The sequence below is a fragment of the Ursus americanus genome, chromosome 18 (genome assembly GCF_024610735.1).
Source record: "Ursus americanus isolate L20-20 chromosome 18, mUrsAme1.1.p, whole genome shotgun sequence".
Lineage (NCBI taxonomy): Eukaryota > Metazoa > Chordata > Mammalia > Carnivora > Ursidae > Ursus > Ursus americanus.
The window spans coordinates 7,428,072-7,444,598 of record NC_142144.1 but is presented as its reverse complement, the minus strand read 5'-3'; the positions used below and the strand labels follow the sequence as shown (position 1 = coordinate 7,444,598).

At 58.2% G+C, this 16,527-nt stretch overlaps 1 protein-coding gene across 5 annotated transcripts; it reads right to left on the bottom strand.

Moving 5' to 3' along the window:
* Positions 1-148: 148 nt before the first annotated feature.
* On the bottom strand, positions 149-16,468 carry GOLGA2 (golgin A2). 5 transcript variants are annotated; one of them, XM_045771092.2, is made up of 27 exons: positions 16,317-16,468; positions 14,729-14,851; positions 13,531-13,611; positions 10,624-10,740; positions 10,297-10,340; positions 10,113-10,176; positions 9,668-9,727; positions 9,412-9,492; positions 8,598-8,636; positions 8,261-8,323; positions 8,074-8,167; positions 7,869-7,975; positions 6,869-6,927; positions 6,481-6,622; positions 5,264-5,353; positions 5,042-5,149; positions 4,760-4,847; positions 4,056-4,393; positions 3,686-3,799; positions 2,781-3,026; positions 2,627-2,702; positions 2,305-2,393; positions 1,824-2,042; positions 1,628-1,730; positions 1,426-1,532; positions 1,198-1,348; positions 149-1,106 (listed from the first exon to the last, which is right to left on the bottom strand). In XM_045771092.2, the coding sequence occupies exons 1-27, from the start codon at positions 16,398-16,400 to the stop codon at positions 883-885; spliced, it is 3,111 nt and encodes a 1,036-aa protein (XP_045627048.2). In that variant the 5' UTR covers positions 16,401-16,468; the 3' UTR covers positions 149-882. The 5 variants fall into 5 exon arrangements, with proteins under 5 accessions (XP_045627048.2, XP_045627050.2, XP_045627051.2 ...); XM_045771094.2 differs by lacking the exon at positions 9,412-9,492; XM_045771095.2 differs by lacking the exon at positions 10,624-10,740.
* Positions 16,469-16,527: the final 59 nt, after the last annotated feature.

Here is a 16,527-nt window from a genome sequence, read left to right as displayed (position 1 = left end):
CTCCATTCAGGCTCGGACATACTGGGGCTTCTCACAATCCAGAAGCCTGCCCTCTGCTGGCAGGATCTGCTCCCTGTTCCGTGCCCACAGCACAGAGCCCAGCACCTAGTGGCCAGGACTGGAAACAGACGCACACAAGGCCAAGCGGTATGGCTAAATCCATTTATTTCGAAATAAAAAGCAAACAGGAGTCGAATCACCAGGGCAGAACCCCGTCCCCGCCTCCTTCTTCTGTCTTCCTCTGTCCTATGCTATCAATAAATAAGTTTCCCTGTTCCCCAATATTTAATAGAACTTCCTCCCCATTTGCCAGCTCCAACCTCTGCTATGATACAGGGGGCTGCCTGATCCCCAGAATATACAAAATGTTACATGAGTACGGTATGTACACTGAGGAGGGAGCCCACCCCGCCACCAGCTTATGCCTTTGCCTGGCCTCAGAGAGGCCTGGGAGAGTGCTGCCCAGTTGTCTCGCCGGACAGGGGGGCACTTGTGCCCCAAAGTGCCTCTGAATAGAGGATGCGTGAGCCCCTCTGAATGAAGGACTGCTCAGTGGGGGTGAGGAGGTCACCAGGGAGCCCCTGCTCCCCAAGAGAGGGAGCCTCCTAAATAAACTATATATTTATTGAGCCTCTGGCTCTTTGTTTTTCTGGAACCATGAATAGTCCAGATATAAAGGTACAGCGCTTGCCAAGGTGGCAAGGGGGTCTGTACCTATTTGTCTCCCCCCATTAGGGGGCTTATCATACCCCTTTAGGGGTCCTATCTTGCTAGTGTAGGGACAAAAGGGTGCTTGGGAAGGAATGAGAGGGTGGCAGGGACAGGGTGGGGGCAGAGCCCCCGGCCCCATTTCTTCAGCTTTTGCTTGTTGGTGACAGGCTCCTAGACCACCATGATCTTCACCTCGTCGTTGTCATCAGCCCGGTAGAAGAAGGGGATGCAGGGGTTGTTGCCCAAGCCTGGGCGTTTCTGGGGGTTCTGGATCTCACGCAACAGCTGTATGATCTGCTGTGCGGTGGGGTTCTCGAGGGCACTTGGGCCCTGCAGGGCCTCTCCCTGGGGAGGTGCCACATTATCGTTGTCGGTGAGGCTCACCTCTCGAAGATCTTTGGGGGGAGAGAGAGGCAGGGCTCTGAGTGCTGTGCAAGCTCTTCCCACCGCCCCCCCAACCCACCCGCCCCCGAGGGCTCTACTCACCCCCTTGGCCATTGGCATCGCCAAGCTCTTGGGCTGGGGGTGCTGCAGTGGGCTCCCCAGCAGGGTTCTGGGCAGGGGCCAGGACCTTGCCCTGCCATTCGCCGCGCTGTACCAGGCGGAGCACCAGCTCCTGCAGCTCCAGCAGTTTGACCTGGAGGGAGAGGCGCTGAGCCCCCGTGCACCCCACCCCTGCCCCGCACCACTCCCAGGGACGCTCGGGGCCCCCACCTTCATTTCCTCCTTGTCTTGAGCCAGCCGGTTAATGTACTCTTCCTTCTCCCGGTGGCGCTCCTTGAGCACTGCCCTCTGACTTTGGTAAAGGGCGATATACTCTCCTGCGGGCAGGCGGGCAGACGCACGACGCTCAGGCTCTCGGCCCCATCGCAGAGCTGCGCCCCCGCCCCGGCCCGGGCGCTGGCCTCCCGCTCACCAATAGTGTCCGTCTCTCCAGAAAGCTGGATGCAGCGATGCTCCAGCTCCTCCACCCGCTCCTGCAGATCCGCTTTCTCCCGCATGAGCCCCGTGAAGCGGTTCTGCGGCCAGAGCAGCGGGGTCAGGGCCGGGCCGCCCGCCCTCCTCCCCCCCCCCCCCCCCGCCCCGGGCCAAGCGCGCGGAGACTGGCTCACCTGCAGCTTGTCCATGGCCGCCTGCAGGGTCCGGTGGGTCTCCCCAGGCACACTGCCATCCCCGCTCCCGGGGGCCGGGGCCTCCTCCTCTGGTGAAGGCGGGCCCGGGGCCGCCAGGCGAGCCAGGCGCCGGCAGCGCAGCTTCTGCTCCTTCAGCTGCTGGCGCAGCCTTGCCTGCTCCTCCTCGGAGCTGGCTAAGGCCGAGTTAAAATACGCCACCTGCGGGCAAGACGTGCGCGTGTGCTCTCGTGGGGTGCTCCAGGTGGGCAGAGGGGCAGAGGGGAGCTCCTCCTCTCCCGGCCTCAGCAGGCACGCCTGTGGCTCAAGGATGGTTCAGTGGCTGACCACTGGCTCCCAGGGGTGAGGGGGTCATAAGAAATCGAGGGAGGCAAACCCAGAGGTAAGAAGGATGGGGGGGACCACAGAGGGAAGCAGGAAGGGGCGACAGGGAAGGAAGGGGTGACGACGGGGCTCCGCTCACCATGGCCTCTGGGCTCTCCAGGCCCTCCGGCATGCTCGGCTTTGGCCGGGCAGCCTCCTCGTCCTTCTCCTCACTGTCCAGCTCGTCTCCTGTCGGGGCAGCCGGGGAGGGTCCTCAGACGACCCAACAGGGGAGGTGGAGCGGGCCAGGGAGAGCGAGCTGGGGCCCGGCCCCGCCCTGCCCCGTGCGACCTCGGGCCAGCAGCCCGTCCCCCAAGCAGGAGGAGTCGCCGTCCTAAAGGTCCCTCTGCACTCAGCTCCGTGCTGCTCAAAGTTGCCCTCCTCCTGGGCTCTGTCCTCTTCCCCCGGGCACTCCCACTTACCTTCCCCAGGCACAGCCATGAGGCTCAGCTGGGCCTGGAGCTGCTGGTTCTGCTGGGTGGCAGCTTCCAGGCGTCCCTGAGGGGCCAGCAAAGAGTGAGAAGGGACCCAGGCGGCAGGCCCTCCCCTCGGGGCCCGGCACGCGAAGCCCCTCACCTGGGTCTCCTCTAACTCCTGGCGGGCCTTCTCGGCCTCCGCCTTGACCTGCACATCCTCGTGCTGCAGGCGGTCCATGAGCTTTGTCTGCAGCAGGACCTGCTTGTGCAGCATCTCCTTGTCCAAAGCCAGCTGCTGGTAGGCCGCCACGTGCTGCTGGTAGGCCACCAGGTACTGCTGCAGGTGGCCCACGTACTGGTCTCGCTGCTGCTGCAGGCTCTCGGCCTCCCGGCTCTTCAGCTCCACCTGCGGAAGACCCTGGCATCAGGCCGGTGGGGGACTCGGGGCCCAGGCTGGGGAGGGTGGGCATGGGGGGGTCCAGGCTGGGGAGGGTGGGCATGGGGCGGGGGGAGCTCTGCCGTCTGCCTGGTCCGCCTGGGCCCCTGGCTCCGGCGCTCCAGGACCGGAAGTGGCGGCCCCCCTGCCCAGAGCCCCACACCTCATGACCACCTTCTGTCTCAACTTTAGTGGGAGGTCAAAGCACTTGACAGGCAATGCTTCTCCCTTAATCCTCAACACCTCCGGGAGCGAAATGCTCATCTCCCTCTTAGACTAAGGACACCGAGGCTGAGACATGGGAAGGGAACAGTGACCAGTGGAGCTGGGGGCAGCATCCAGGGCTGAATCCGAGAAGCTGCCCACGGCACGCCATCTCTTGCCCTCCGGCGAGGGGCTCGAGGTCTCCAGCCCGGGCGATGACCCTCGGCCCCCAGAGCTACCCGCTTCGTAAAGTCAGACAGCAGGGCGCGACAAGGAGCCTGCGCCACAGGCAGGCGGGGAAGGGACCCCGGCGCCAAGTGCCTCCCCTCCCCCACCCCCAGGCCGAGCCGCCTGTCCCGGCCAAGCCTCCCACCCTCCAGGCGGGTGCCTGTGCCCCTGGCTTCCTCAGCGGGCGCGGGGGTTACCGTGTCCTTCAGCTTCCCCAGCTGCTCCTGCAGCTGGCCCAGCTTCTTGGCCAGCTCCTGCTTGACGTGCTGCTCCGACTGCAGCGCGGTCGTGACCTCCATGTTCTCGTTGGACTGGACGGAGAGGAGGGGTCAGCGGCCACCCGGTGCGGCTGGAGACCCCAGGATGTGCTGTCCGCCTCCCACAGCCCAGGGAAGGGTGGCGGCAGGTGGGAAAGTCCCCTGCCCCCACTCCTCTGCCTCCACGGGGACCGTGTCACATGGGGTCCATAGCCGCCCACCCCATTTTACAGACGGGGAGACAGAGGCCCAGGGGGGTTAAGTGTCTCGCCCCGCACTTGGACTTGGCCAGGGGGGAAGGGCCGCGCACCAGCCGCACGAAGCCGTTCTGCAGCTCGGCCAGCTGCTCCTTGAGCTCGCGGTTCTGGGAGAGCGCGCGGCTGATGGTGGTGCGGTCGTTCTGCATGGTCTCTAGAATCTGCTTGCGCTCCTCTGCCTGCTCCCCCCAACACTCGGCGGCGCGCTCCAGCTCCAGCAGCCGCTGCTCCTGCTCCTGGTTCAGGCGGCTCAGACCCTCGTTGTCCTTCACCTGGGCCTGCAGCTGCCCCGCCAGGATCTCCAGTTCCTTCTGTAGTTGCTCGGCCTCCGCCTGCAGCCGCTGCTCCTCCTCCGAGGGCCCGGCTGGGGGCTCCGGGGCTGGAGGCACCACTGGGGGGGGGGCACACAGTAGGGGCCTCTCACCTCTGTGGCTTCAGAAACCCCTCTTCTTGGCCCACAGCTCCTAACTGGGTCTCGTCACCCCAAACCCTGACTTCCTGGCTAACAGCCCCCTCACACTCATGGGACGTGCAATATTTCAAGACACTTGGGAATCGAGTTCTTTAGGTTTTTATGCTCAAGACAACGCTGGGTGGTGGCCAGGGGGCACTCTATCCAGACTGGCCAACTCCTGGTATAGACCTCCTTCCCTTGGCCCCAGTCCCCTTCCATCCACCCACATCCTCGGGCATTCGAAGGCACCCTCACCAGCCCTCTGCCACTAATCCCACTCCCAGCCCCTCCAGCCCTGCTCACCTATCTGGCTCTTCAGTTCGGCCACGCTGGCCTCCAGCTCTCGCGCCTGATTCGCGCTGTGCTCCTTCTCCTCCCTCAGTTTGTTCATCTGCCCAAAGCACGGGGGGAGGGGCTTGCAGGGGGGCAGGAAGGGGGGGAACATCGCCTCTCTACCCCCTCCCCCCGTAAAAACCACACGGCCACCTCTGGCTGCACACAGCAAGTGACAGGATTCCCGCTTTACTGATGCCCGGAAAGATCAAGTGACGTGTCTAGGGTGGGGGGCTGAAGGTCCCGTCTCACCTGTTCGGACATCTGCTTCATCCTCTGCTGCCAAATGGCATTCTCCTCCTTCAGATTCTCTGCATACTGGTCTCTCTCCAGCTGCAGCTGCTTTAGTGTATCTCTCAGCTGCAAGAAGGGGCACCGAGGTGAGCAGGGGCCGTCACTGCGCCTCACCGGCTCCGGGGCACCGGGGGTCATCCTCCTTCCACCACCACCCGCCCCGGCTCTGCAAGGCCTCACCTGCCCCATACGGGTCTCCAGCTGTGCCCGCTCGTGCAGGGCCTGCTGTAACTCCTGGCTGCTGTCAGGGGTTTTCGATTCACTAGAAAACTGGAGAAAGAGAGATGAGGTTAGATATAGGGAGCCCAGGCTGTTCCACGCAAGGCCCCCACCCCCTCCCCGCAAAAGGGTCTAAGCTGGGATCACGTACAAGTCGGGATCGATAAAGATCTCTCTGCTCACATTATTAGTACTGCGTCCACGGGCCTTCTGTTAACTAGAGTAACTGTAAGTGTTCCTCTAGCTCCCAGTCCCCCTGACCTGGTGTGTCTCCTTCCAGATCCTTTTCTGGCTATACTGGATAAGGCTACAAACTGATCCAGGTCCTAGAACTGGCGCGGTCGGAGCACAAAGTCCGGGCGTCCATCAACTTCAGGACAACCTCAGGCCCTCACTTTCTATCTCTAGCAGGCCATTTATCATAAGACTGCCCATCACAGGGACAGGCCACAGAGGAGACACTCGATTAACACTGGCTGAACGGATGGGTGGCCAGACGGGCAGATGGGTAGAGAGCTCGGTGTGCTGCCCAGGCCAGACCAAATTTAGAGACTCATGTTCCGCTCTGGGGGACCGACCATAAGAGGAGCCCTAACAAATCGGGTCCCATCCAGGAGAAAGCAGTCAGGAGGGTGGCAGCCCCCATGAGCAACAGCTGGGGCTATGTAGCTTGGAAAAGATGAGGGAGCAACAAGGAATCTGAACAGAAACCCCCCCCACCACCACCACCGAGTATTGGAAGGTCTGTCTTGGGAAAGAGACGAGATTTTTCCTGTGTTGATCGGGAGGGAAGAGCCCCACCGAGGGAAGAGACATGAAGGCAGAGTATGGCTCAGTATGAAGACGGAGGGGAGCTCTCTGACCCTGGTGGCCCACCCTCCAAGAGGAAGCAGACGGACTCGCGGGCTAGCCTTGTGCCTGTCACCTACACAACAATGGTTTTCACCCAGGACGCTTTAAACAAAAATAAAAAAGCCCCATCCTTGAGATCCTGATTCCACAGATCTGGGCCGGGCCCCGACCTGTAGATTTTGATCAATGTTTCGAGCAGGATTCCAAGGCAGGGCCCAAACGAGGATCCAATGTCCCCGCTCACGGCTACAGGCCACCCACGACAGTCCCGGGAGGCCGAGGCCCCAGACGGATGGCGCTCCGGCTCCCTGGGGCGCCGGCCTTACCTGCTGCAGAAGCAGCTCTGACATCTCCAGCTTCTTCTGCAGCTCCTCCACCCTGAGCTGCATGCCCGCCTTCTCGTTCACCAACACGCGAAGCTTCTCTTCCAGCTCCGAGTTCTGCTGCTTCAGGTCCTCGTTGGTTTTGCTGTGGCCACAGGCAGCGAGGAAAGACACGGGTACAGAACAGAAAGGAGCCCTCTGGTCATCAACCCGCCACGCTGGCCACAGAGCCACAGAACAGGGGCGTCGGAAGGGACCCCAGGGAACCAGAGTCCCCAGTGGCAGGGCAGAGAGACCTGAGTGGTTTGGTTGGTGTCCTAACCGGTACGACCCCCTCCCCTGGCTCCTGCACCCCTCCCGCTCCCCAGCCCCCAGCCCCCAGCCGTCCTACTTGTTCTTGTATAACTCCAGCTTCAGGGCATCTCGCTCTTTGGTTAAGTCCTTGTTGTGCTGCGAACACAGAAAGGCGAGGTCAGACACGAGCAGGGGGGAGGTGCGGCGGGCGGACTACTAGCAGCGGTAACTATTCCACAGCCACGCCTGACGTTCCATTCGAAGCCTTTCCAAGCCCCCGTTCTCATTTGCCTCGGACAAGAGTTCGGTAAGGGTGGGAGAGATTCATGGCTGGCCGGCGGAGGCCCCGACGGAGCAGGTGGCATTGCTATCAGTCACGAGCAGCGTCGTGACTGACCCTTCCCTGGAGCACGTCAGCAGGTGCCAGGCTAAGGGTCGCGTTCAAGCCTCGTGACCACCGCTTGGGGCAGGCACGACCATGTCTGTTTTACAGGTGAACACAGAGTGTCACAGGTGAGGTCGTTGGCCTGCAATCCCCAACAGAGCTGGAATTAAACACCCAGTCTGTCTGATTCTTTACCCACGTTTTCTCCCTGCGGTGGGGGAGCAGACACAAGGAGCGGAATTACATTGGCATTGCGATCTTCTGTCTCTTCTTGGAACGATCTATTCATAGGCCCACCACTCAGAAGGTACAGAGCTGACAGGCCTCCCAGCTACCCTGTTCCTCACCCCTGCACACACCTTCTAGCTATCACACACACGCTTCCCTTCCTACACAAATGGTAATATACACTGTCCTGTACTTGGCCAAGGCCCACAGCCAGTGACGGGCGGGGCTGGCTCTCAGGCTCTGGGCTCTGCATTCAGTGCTCGCTCCAGAAAGCAGCCCTCACCATGGCCAACTGCCCCCAAGACAGCCAGCTCAGCCCTGCGTTGCTTCTAGCAACCACACCACTTTAAAGCGGCGAGAAACGAGAAACGGCCCGTGCTGCCCTCTGGGCAATAAGACATGCCATCATGCGGAGGGGACCTTTGGGCCCCTCCCCTGTCGGGAAAGCTGCGCCTCCAGCGGACGGGTCCGGTGCCGGGCTCACCCTGTCCACCTGTTTCTGCTGTGTGGAGACAGCAGACAGGGTGCGCTCCAGTTCTCCGATGCGCTGGCGGGAAGACTGCAGGCGACTAGCAAGATCTTCGGACTCTCCTGCAACGACAGAGTTCGAAATGGAACTCAGGAAGGAATCCCACCCAAGGCCTGCCAGCGTGCCAGGCTGAGGGATGGGAGGGCGCCTAGACTCCCACCTGCTTTCTGCCTGGCTGCCTGCTGGGTATGGGCCAGGGCTGTCTGTAATTCGGTCTTCTCAGACACCAGAATCCCTATGGTTTGAATGTGAACCTTTGGGAGAGAAGGCAAAGGGGCGCTGAAGAGGAGGGAAGGAAGCGTTTCCGGCGGGGGGGGGGGCGGGAGGGAGACCTCGGCACCACACACCTGCAGCTGCTCCCTTAGAGACCCCTGTTCCTTTGCAAGCTTCTGCTCAAACTCCTTCTTCTCCTGCAGGAGGAAGGACACACCATCTCTGACTGGGAGGAGGCAGAGATGAAACAGCAAAGGACCTGCTTCTAGAATGCCCCTGATGGCCCAGGACAGGCTCAACAATGTGGCCAGATGGGGGGGGTGGGGGGGGCAAGGGCAGGGGAGGGTGGGCAGCGGGTGGGGAACGAGGGGCCCTTTATTCCTCCAGGCTAGGAGCAGACCGAGAATGGGCCTCTATGTCTTAATCCTCCCCAAACCATCTCCCACATCATCAGCAAAGAAATCACATTACTTTTTCCAGTTGATCCAAAGATTCCTGGTTCTGTTGTTTCTGTGGAGAGTCAAAGGAAGGTAACTCAGTCTGTCCCCCTTTACTACCGTCCCCACACCAAGACAGAGGATGGGCAGGGGCCAGGAATGGGTTTTAAAGGCAAGTTCACGGGGACATGAACTGACAGACTCTCCCAAGGAAAGAGACTCTGGGTCTTGGGTGGCTCTGCTCACGGCTACACAAGTGAGAGTCTGGACCCAGATGAAAGAACAAGGACCTAAACCTCTAGAAATGGGAGCTGAGAAGCGAGAGACTACCCTTCTGTCAGCTCGTGGTTCGGAAGGGTGCGTTCATTCGACAAATATTTACTGAGCACGCCCCCCCAGGCCAGGTTCTGATACAGGAATAAGGAGGACCTGATTCTAGGAGTTAAAGGGACCTTGGCCACCTCCAGTTCTACCTCCTCAGGAAACCGAAGCCCAGAGAGGAAAGGTGACTCATCCGAGTTTGAAGATGGAGCAAATTAGGGGCTGAGTCAGGGCCGAAGCGCACCAGTCAAGCCAGTGCTTCCTCCCGGACGCAGGAGCCCCGGGGCAAGGATGGGGAGGACTCAAGCAGGGGTGTCTGGAGAACAGAGAGGAGGCGAAGAGGGCAGCCACAGAGAGCCATGCTGCATGCTCCGTGCTCCAGGGTCCCTCCAGCGGAGACTCAGGCCCCCCGGCACCCCATTCTCCCTTGGCACCAGGGGCCCCCAGCCCCTTTCTTCAGAGCCCCAGGGAGCAGCTGGAGCCCCAGATCAGCAGTGTGGAATCAGGGGACCCCACTGGACTCTTACCAATTCCTCTATCTTGCTACTGAGTTGTTTGTTTGTTAGACTGCTGGAGTCCAGGGCTAGTGAGAGCTCTTGGTACCGGCTCTGAGGCGCATGCACAGAAGGAGGAGGAGGTGGACGAGGGTGGGGGGAGAGGTAGAGAGAGCAGTCATTAGGGTTGGGGGCTGTCTGGGCTGTCTCAGCTGGCAGCGGGAATCCCAGCCCCCGCTGTGGGAGGGGGGGGCTGGCCTGCAGGGTCACTGGGTCTAGACCCACTTACCTCCAAATCCTTCATGTTAGCAGAGCACGCCAGGCCCTCCCCATTGACGTAGGATGAAGACTAGGAGACATGAGAGGCTCGCTTGGAGGTGCGCTCTGCCCCCCTCGGTGCCCGAGCCCTCTGACTCCCCGTCCCGCCTGTCAGCAGCCTGACCCCTTTGTGCCAGCTCCCCCTGCTGCTTCTCTCCCCTTCGCCCGTCCCTCCCAGGCAGCCCTCATTCGGTGCTTTCTGCGGAGGGGTCAAATGAGGTAACCAGCTTCGAGGCCCAACCCCTTCACCTGGGGAGCTTCAAAGAGGACTCAGAGGAGTCTTGCCGAGCTGAACATTCCCCAGCCAGCTGGCTGCTCCCAGGCTCATCCCTCCCTCTTGGGAATCTCTGCCTCAGTTTCTGTCACATTCCCCCGCCCCCGCCATCTACCCCCTTGGGTTTCAAGTTCTGGGGTACCTCAGACACAAGACCATTGAGCTGTTGAGAAAGTTGTCGCAAGCTCTCGGTAGATGACAGACATCTGGGGACGAACAGGGGAGTCAGGGCTGCGGGAGGCTCGATGGGAAAGAGGGGGTTGCGGGCAGTGTCCTGCCCCGACTCCCTCGGCCTAGGGACTGCTGCCCCCACAGGAGATACTCACTTGTTTTCATCCATGAGGAAAGGGCCATTTTCTACATCCTGACTCTGTTCAGAAAGAAACACACGAAGTGGTCACTCCATTGTTAGTAAGACCGCCCAGGGGTGGGGGGAGGCAAGCTCCTTCTGACAACTTGCCAGCTCCCCAGACTTCAAGGAAAGACCTGGTCTTGGCCTCCCGCCTCAGTCCTCTGGAAAGGGCACTTGGCTCTAGGAACCAAGCTACATGAAGAAAGGGGAAGAGGACCCAAAGCAGGTACACACAGTCCTCTGGGGGGGGGGGGGATGAACATACAGTGGGGCAGCAGGCAAGGGGGGAGGAGGCACAAACCTGAACTGATGCCATGCTAGTGACACGGGGGGGACTAGCACAGGGGGAAGGGACACCACCAGGTGACACGGTGTCATCAAAAGTTGGTGAGGCAGGAGCAGCGCGGTCTTTGGGCGTCTGTCACAGAACAGAGCAGGGGGTTAGGGACCATGCGGGTAAGAAGGCGCCTTGCTGCCATGGATGCAGGGGTGCAGAGCGGGCAGGACAGGTGCTGCTGTGGTCAGAGTGACAGTCACACATGCTGGGAGCCACTCTGGAGTGCGGCTATGACTCGCCCAAGCTGAGGGCCGCTCTGCAGCCTTCTAGACGGCCAAAGCTCAAAGCAGGGTCTGCGCGACCTCCTCCGTGAACACGAGGGCCTTGTTCTCTGTGGAGCTCAGCAAGACACAGTACCAGGTTCTGACCTGTGGCATCCACAGCAGGTGGGAGACAGGTGTCCCCAGTCAGGGAGAAGGAAGGCACTGTTCTTCTGGAATGCCAGGGTGACCCTCACCCTGGGCCCCTGCCAGGCACAGGGTGCTGGTGATGAAGGACGTGGTCAATGCCACTATCTGCCTCCTTCCTCTCTGCTCTCTTTTCCTTTCCCCTTCCTATCCCCAACTACGCGCTGCATTTGCGCAATTCAGGCCTTTTCTGGGAAAGAAGCTAACTAGAAGCCTCACCTTACTCCTGCAGGTAAAAAGAAAAACACGGCCACTGGCCCCACCCCAACCTCCTAGCTCTGAAACTCCTACCCAACCGAGAAGCAACCTGAGAAACCAGAGGTAAGATGTCTGCCCTCTGACTCTTGGTATCCTGGAGAACAATCCTGGGATTGGGGACAAGGAGTCATGCAGAAACCGCTCCCTGTTCCCCACCTGGACCCACCTGCCTGACCAGGGCCCCACCCAGCCTCCTTCCAAGCTCAGGCCTGACACAGTCCAAGCATCTGGCTCTACGATCTAATGTCTGATGAGGAGCAAAGATGAGCACAGACTTGGGGAAGATGGCAGACAAGCTCGAGTTTGAAGACAGGCGCACACTAGGGAGTCAAGGCCTGGCCAGCGAGGCTGGGGCGGGGAGGAACAGCCCTAGCCTCTGAGAAGTCACCTCTACTGCCCTCCTTAGAGCAAGTGCTGCAGAGCCCGAGAAGCTGAGGCTGAACCAAGCAATTTGCCTGTTTACTGTCCAGGCTGTGACCTTTGACCCTGGAACCTGGCGTTGCCTTGCCAACCTGTCAACAGAATCTCCTAGGTTAGAGCAGAGGCTCAGCAGCTGGCTGGGCTTGAGACTTTGGGGGAGGTGGGCACTTCTAGCCCTGCGCCCTGGCAAGCTCTGGGTGCCTCCTGGCATCCTGGGTTCCCATGGATCCCTAGCACTAGACACAAGAACGTTCAGAAAAGGAAAAAAGTAATTTTCTGAGGACTTAAATATATGTAACATGACGATTTTATGATCAAGTTATTTCACAATTTTAGGTTTATAGCAAAAGTATGGAGTATTTAAAAAATCACTCTCCACTCCCCCGACGGTCCCATTCCATTAAAATTTTATTTCTCCATGATTCTCCATTTCTGGAAATGCTATCAGCTCTGTCCAGGATCTGTAACCACAAGCCTGCATTGCAGGAACGAAAACTTAAGTGGGAAACAGCCACTGACACAGACAGGATTTAAAAACCACAAGGAGGATCTGGGTCTTCATTTCCAGGACAACAGAGGGATGCGGGCACAGAATCTCCGAACTCCGTGCAAATACCAGCTTCAGGAGTCCTCTAGGCCTGCGCTCCCTTCCCCGTGCCCCTCAGCAGCTCCTCTGAGCCCACATGGTGAGTCACAGCACCTGGACAGCCCTGACCACCCAGGCGTGAGCGGTCCCAGTGAGTGAAAGCCTCTCACACCAGCAGCCAGGGCTCTGTCCCTGCTCTCTCCCCATGCCATCTCTTGCAGGACCTGGCCGTACTTTAGCCCTACTCCCCTGGCCTGACTAGTGTCCCAGGACAAAGTGCGAACATCACGTCCAGAAAACCCACCCAGGCTCCCTGGCTTTCTGGGAGATGCTCTGTGAGCTCATAATGCTGGCTGTTACCTGCATCCCACCCTCCCTCTGCCTGGGACTCCCACTTTCCCCTCTCTCTGTATGGATAAATGCTACCCACCTGTAATCTTCAAACCAGTCTCGAGTCCACTTAGAACCCACCTCGCCCTCGGCTGGGCACTCGGAACTTTGCCACATTCTACCTTTGCTTCTTACAGGAGGGTCTGCCGCCCTCAGTGTGCATTCGACCTGGTTCACCTCTTTTCTTGAGCACCTCGCCAACTGCCTCCCCCAGCAAGGGCCCACTGAATACACAGCCAAAGTGTCCAGTTGATTTTTAAGAGAGAACAGGGGCAGGATGTCCTGGTCGCTCAGTTAATGCCTCCGATAAAATAACCTCGATCCTTGTAACTCTAACATACACTCCCTTTGTCTTAACCCTACAGTTACCTACTCTCAAACCAAAGTGAATTCATCCAATTCAAAGACAGCACAAACTGCTATGTGGTCTATTGGTCTTTTGGGGACAGGTGCCCAAAGGGCAAGCCCGAAGGTTTGCTTTTATTTAATCTCTCTGAGTCTGACACGCCAGTGGGTATTCATACGCAAGGCTTGAAATGCCCAGATCCCACTCTCCTGCTCTGGAAGCTTTCCCAAATCACCTTTCAACTTCAAGGTGTGTCTCACCTTCTTCAAGATGATAAAAGCTACGGGGCAAGGAAAACAACCCAACCAACCAAGCAGGTGAAAAAAGCAGACATGAACAGGCTGAGGGTTAATGACAGCAACATAAAATAAGCCAGAGGCAAAGTATCCCCCAAACCAGAGAAGCCTTGGGGCATGCACAGCCGGGAGAGAGCAAGCCAGAGAGGGGGCTCGGCACTGCCTCACCTGCCACTTGTCCAATGGGGGGAGCGCTACCCCATTGGAGCGGTTAAGGTCGGACACCAGCACCTTCAGAATGTCCTGAATCTACAGGAGGCGAGAAGGGAGAAACAAGGGCAAGGGGAGAGAGAAAAGTGGCTTAGAGAGAGGTGAGAGAGTCAGGAAAGGAAGAAGAGAAGAGAGAGGGAACAAATCCACGGCCTGGGCCGCCTTCCCAAACGGCCACTGGCTGCCTTGCTGGAGGCAGAAATCAACGTACACAGAGGGAAAGGTCCCCCGAACAAGACAGAGAATGCAGTCACCGGCCCGATGCAGCGGTTTTCTTAATACATTCATGAGACCCGCTCCTCAGGCCCAGGATGCTGGGGACGAATCTGACAGAATGCCATCTCCATTTTAAAAACCAGACTTCCGAGGAAGGGTTCGCTTGAACAAAGGGGGCTCCAGCTAGAAGTCTGAAAGACACTGATCTGCTCCAACAATATCATCTTACGGATGAGGCCACTGGGCCCAGGGGAGGAAGTGATTTTCCTGAGGTCGCCCAGCAAGTCAGTGGCAAAGATGGACTCCAAACTCACTGTCACCTAACCCAAGTGCTTGGGGCTCTCCTTGCTACACCCTAGGCCTCTTTTGGTGCTTCCTAAAGGGACAGCATGATGGCACATGGCTGCTCTCACTGCCTGGCTCCCCTTTGAGGCTGGGGATGAGGAAAGTCACCAGACCAGTATGTCAAATACCACTACCCTTTACTGAATCTTTCCTATGCACCAGGCCCTGTACCAGGCCTGGGTGGCTCAGTCAGTTAAATGTCCAACTCTTTGATTTCTTTCAGCTCAAGTCACGATCTCAGGGTCCTGGGACGGAGCTCCACATCAGGTTCTGTGCTCAGCCAGGAGTCTGCTTGAGGATTTTCTCTCTCCCCCTCTCCCTTTGCCCCTCCCCCTGCTCACCCGCTCTCTCTAAAATAAATAAATCTTTAAAAAAAAAAATCAACCATCTCATTCCAGTGTCCCAAGTGTAAGCAAGATAACATTACCCTAATTTTACTGATGTGGAAATATATTCCTAGCAGGGACATTATCCCAGCAAAGGGATAGGTAGGATTCAAACCTGTACCTGATACTTCTTCCACAATCTTAACCATCACCCTCTACTTGTCCCTCAAGTACCCCTGGTCCCAGGAGCCTGGCCAGCCAATACTCACATCCTCAGAAGAATGGCAACCATCAGAAGTTGTTGTTTCTGGGTTACTGCCATTTTTGATCTTTCTTTTCTTCTTCACTCCTGCAGGAATACCAGGGCTGTTCTTCTGCTGGTATTCCCTCAACTGCGGAAAGGAAAAGCAGCGGGACTCATGAGAACTATAATCCCCTGTATTCACAACCAACTTTGTAGTTTACGATATACTCCTATCTTTGCCATCTGATTGCCACCAATAGCCCTACAAGGTGTTGTCATTCTCGGCGACTGCAGATATGGAATGACAACATGGCGTTAAAGGCGGGGGTGCAGTAACAGAATTTACACTTAGTCTGCTGACTCCGAGTTCTGGTGTTATGCCATGAAATCAGCAAGTGCCAAGAGGTAAAATCAGAGGTGGAGATGGAAAGTAAACATCTGAGTAATCAGACTTCAGAGTCCTTTCCTACCCATCTGTTAAAGCTGCACAATAGTACTTATCAAACTTTTACATGGATGTATCCTGACGGCAGAAGGCAATGAAGGCACACACCTAGTGAATGTGGGAACGTAACAGGAGGACGACAACCCAAGCACTATTTCAGAGAGAAGTCTATTATAATCTTACAAATCTTTGCAAATGTTATCCCTAGGTACATTAATATAAAAGAACTTTTCTCTCTCAAGAGAATCAAGCACATCTGATGCTTCGGTCCCATATTATCCTGTGGCACTTAGAACACTCCATGTTGAGAGGATGGTTTGGGGAAGATTCCCACCTGTGAAGTTCAGGTTCCAGAGATCTGTTCCCCCCATAAGCAGATCTCACACCAAAGACCACTGATTGAGGGGGACTCTGGTCCCAGAATCATAGGGAGTTAAAGTGTGAGGTAGAGAATTCAGATTTAAAATGTGAAAGTCTCTCTGGACAGTAGAAACCTAGGAGGAAACCATACTAAAGAAAACACATTCTCCCCCATTGTCACCAAGGTGTTATCAATGTTCCACGATCACTGGTGAAGTCAACGTCTAAGGATGGGGAACAGTCTAGAGTAAGGGCTCCTGAAACATCTTCCACCTAGGTCCCATAGTCCCCAGGCCCCTTGAAGCTGGAAATTTGTGCCGCGACCAGAGAAACCGGAAAGGATATGAAAACACTGGGGGACTGGGTAGTAAGATCAAACACCGGGCTCGCGGCGCTAATGACAGTTCCGAGGGGGATTGTGACGTAACTACATTCCACTCCTCCCTACCGACGCCCGAATCGCCGCTCCGCGGTGGGGGAGGGGAAAGCAGGGCCGGGACCGAGGTCCTCGGAGACCTGGACCGGCCAGGGGAGCCCAGGTCCTCCGGTTCTGGGTGGCAGAAGGCGAGGGCCAAGCCCGGAGCGGGGATCCCGAGGGTCACCGGCCCAAAGTCACCCGGGGGCGACGGGTGAAGGCGGGGGCTGGGCTGCCGGGGGGCGGGACTGGCTGAGAAGACTTTGGGGGGGCGCCAAGGGGCGCCGAGGGGCTCGCCCTGTGTGCCTCAGGGGCAGCACAGACTCTGACCACGGCCCGGCGGTCGGAGGGGCCTTTGGCTGGGTCAGGGAGCCGCGACCCGGCACGTTTTACCTTTTTCTTGGCCGCAGCCAGTTTGAGCTGTCGGGTTTCTTCCGACATCCCGGGACGGGGAGGGGGAAGGGGGGGCCACATCATCAAGATCCCGGCAACCACTGCGGAATTGCTTCCGGCAGTCACCGCGCCGATGTGCGACTGAGCCAGAAAAGGAGGGACTCCAGAGTTTCTAGGCAGCAGCTGGGTGGGCGTGGCCCTAAAGCTCCAA

Bases quoted from the DNA above. Each gene is read 5' to 3' on its own strand.
- GOLGA2 (XM_045771092.2), bottom strand. From the start codon at position 16,400: ATGATGTGGCCCCCCCTTCCCCCTCCCCGTCCCGGGATGTCGGAAGAA. The intron at 6,623-6,868 runs GTAGGACGGCTG...CTGTGGCCACAG, and splicing joins CTGGAGTTATACAAGAACAA to CAAAACCAACGAGGACCTGA. The intron at 1,533-1,627 runs GTGAGCGGGAGG...GCCTGCCCGCAG, and splicing joins TGGAGAGACGGACACTATTG to GAGAGTATATCGCCCTTTAC.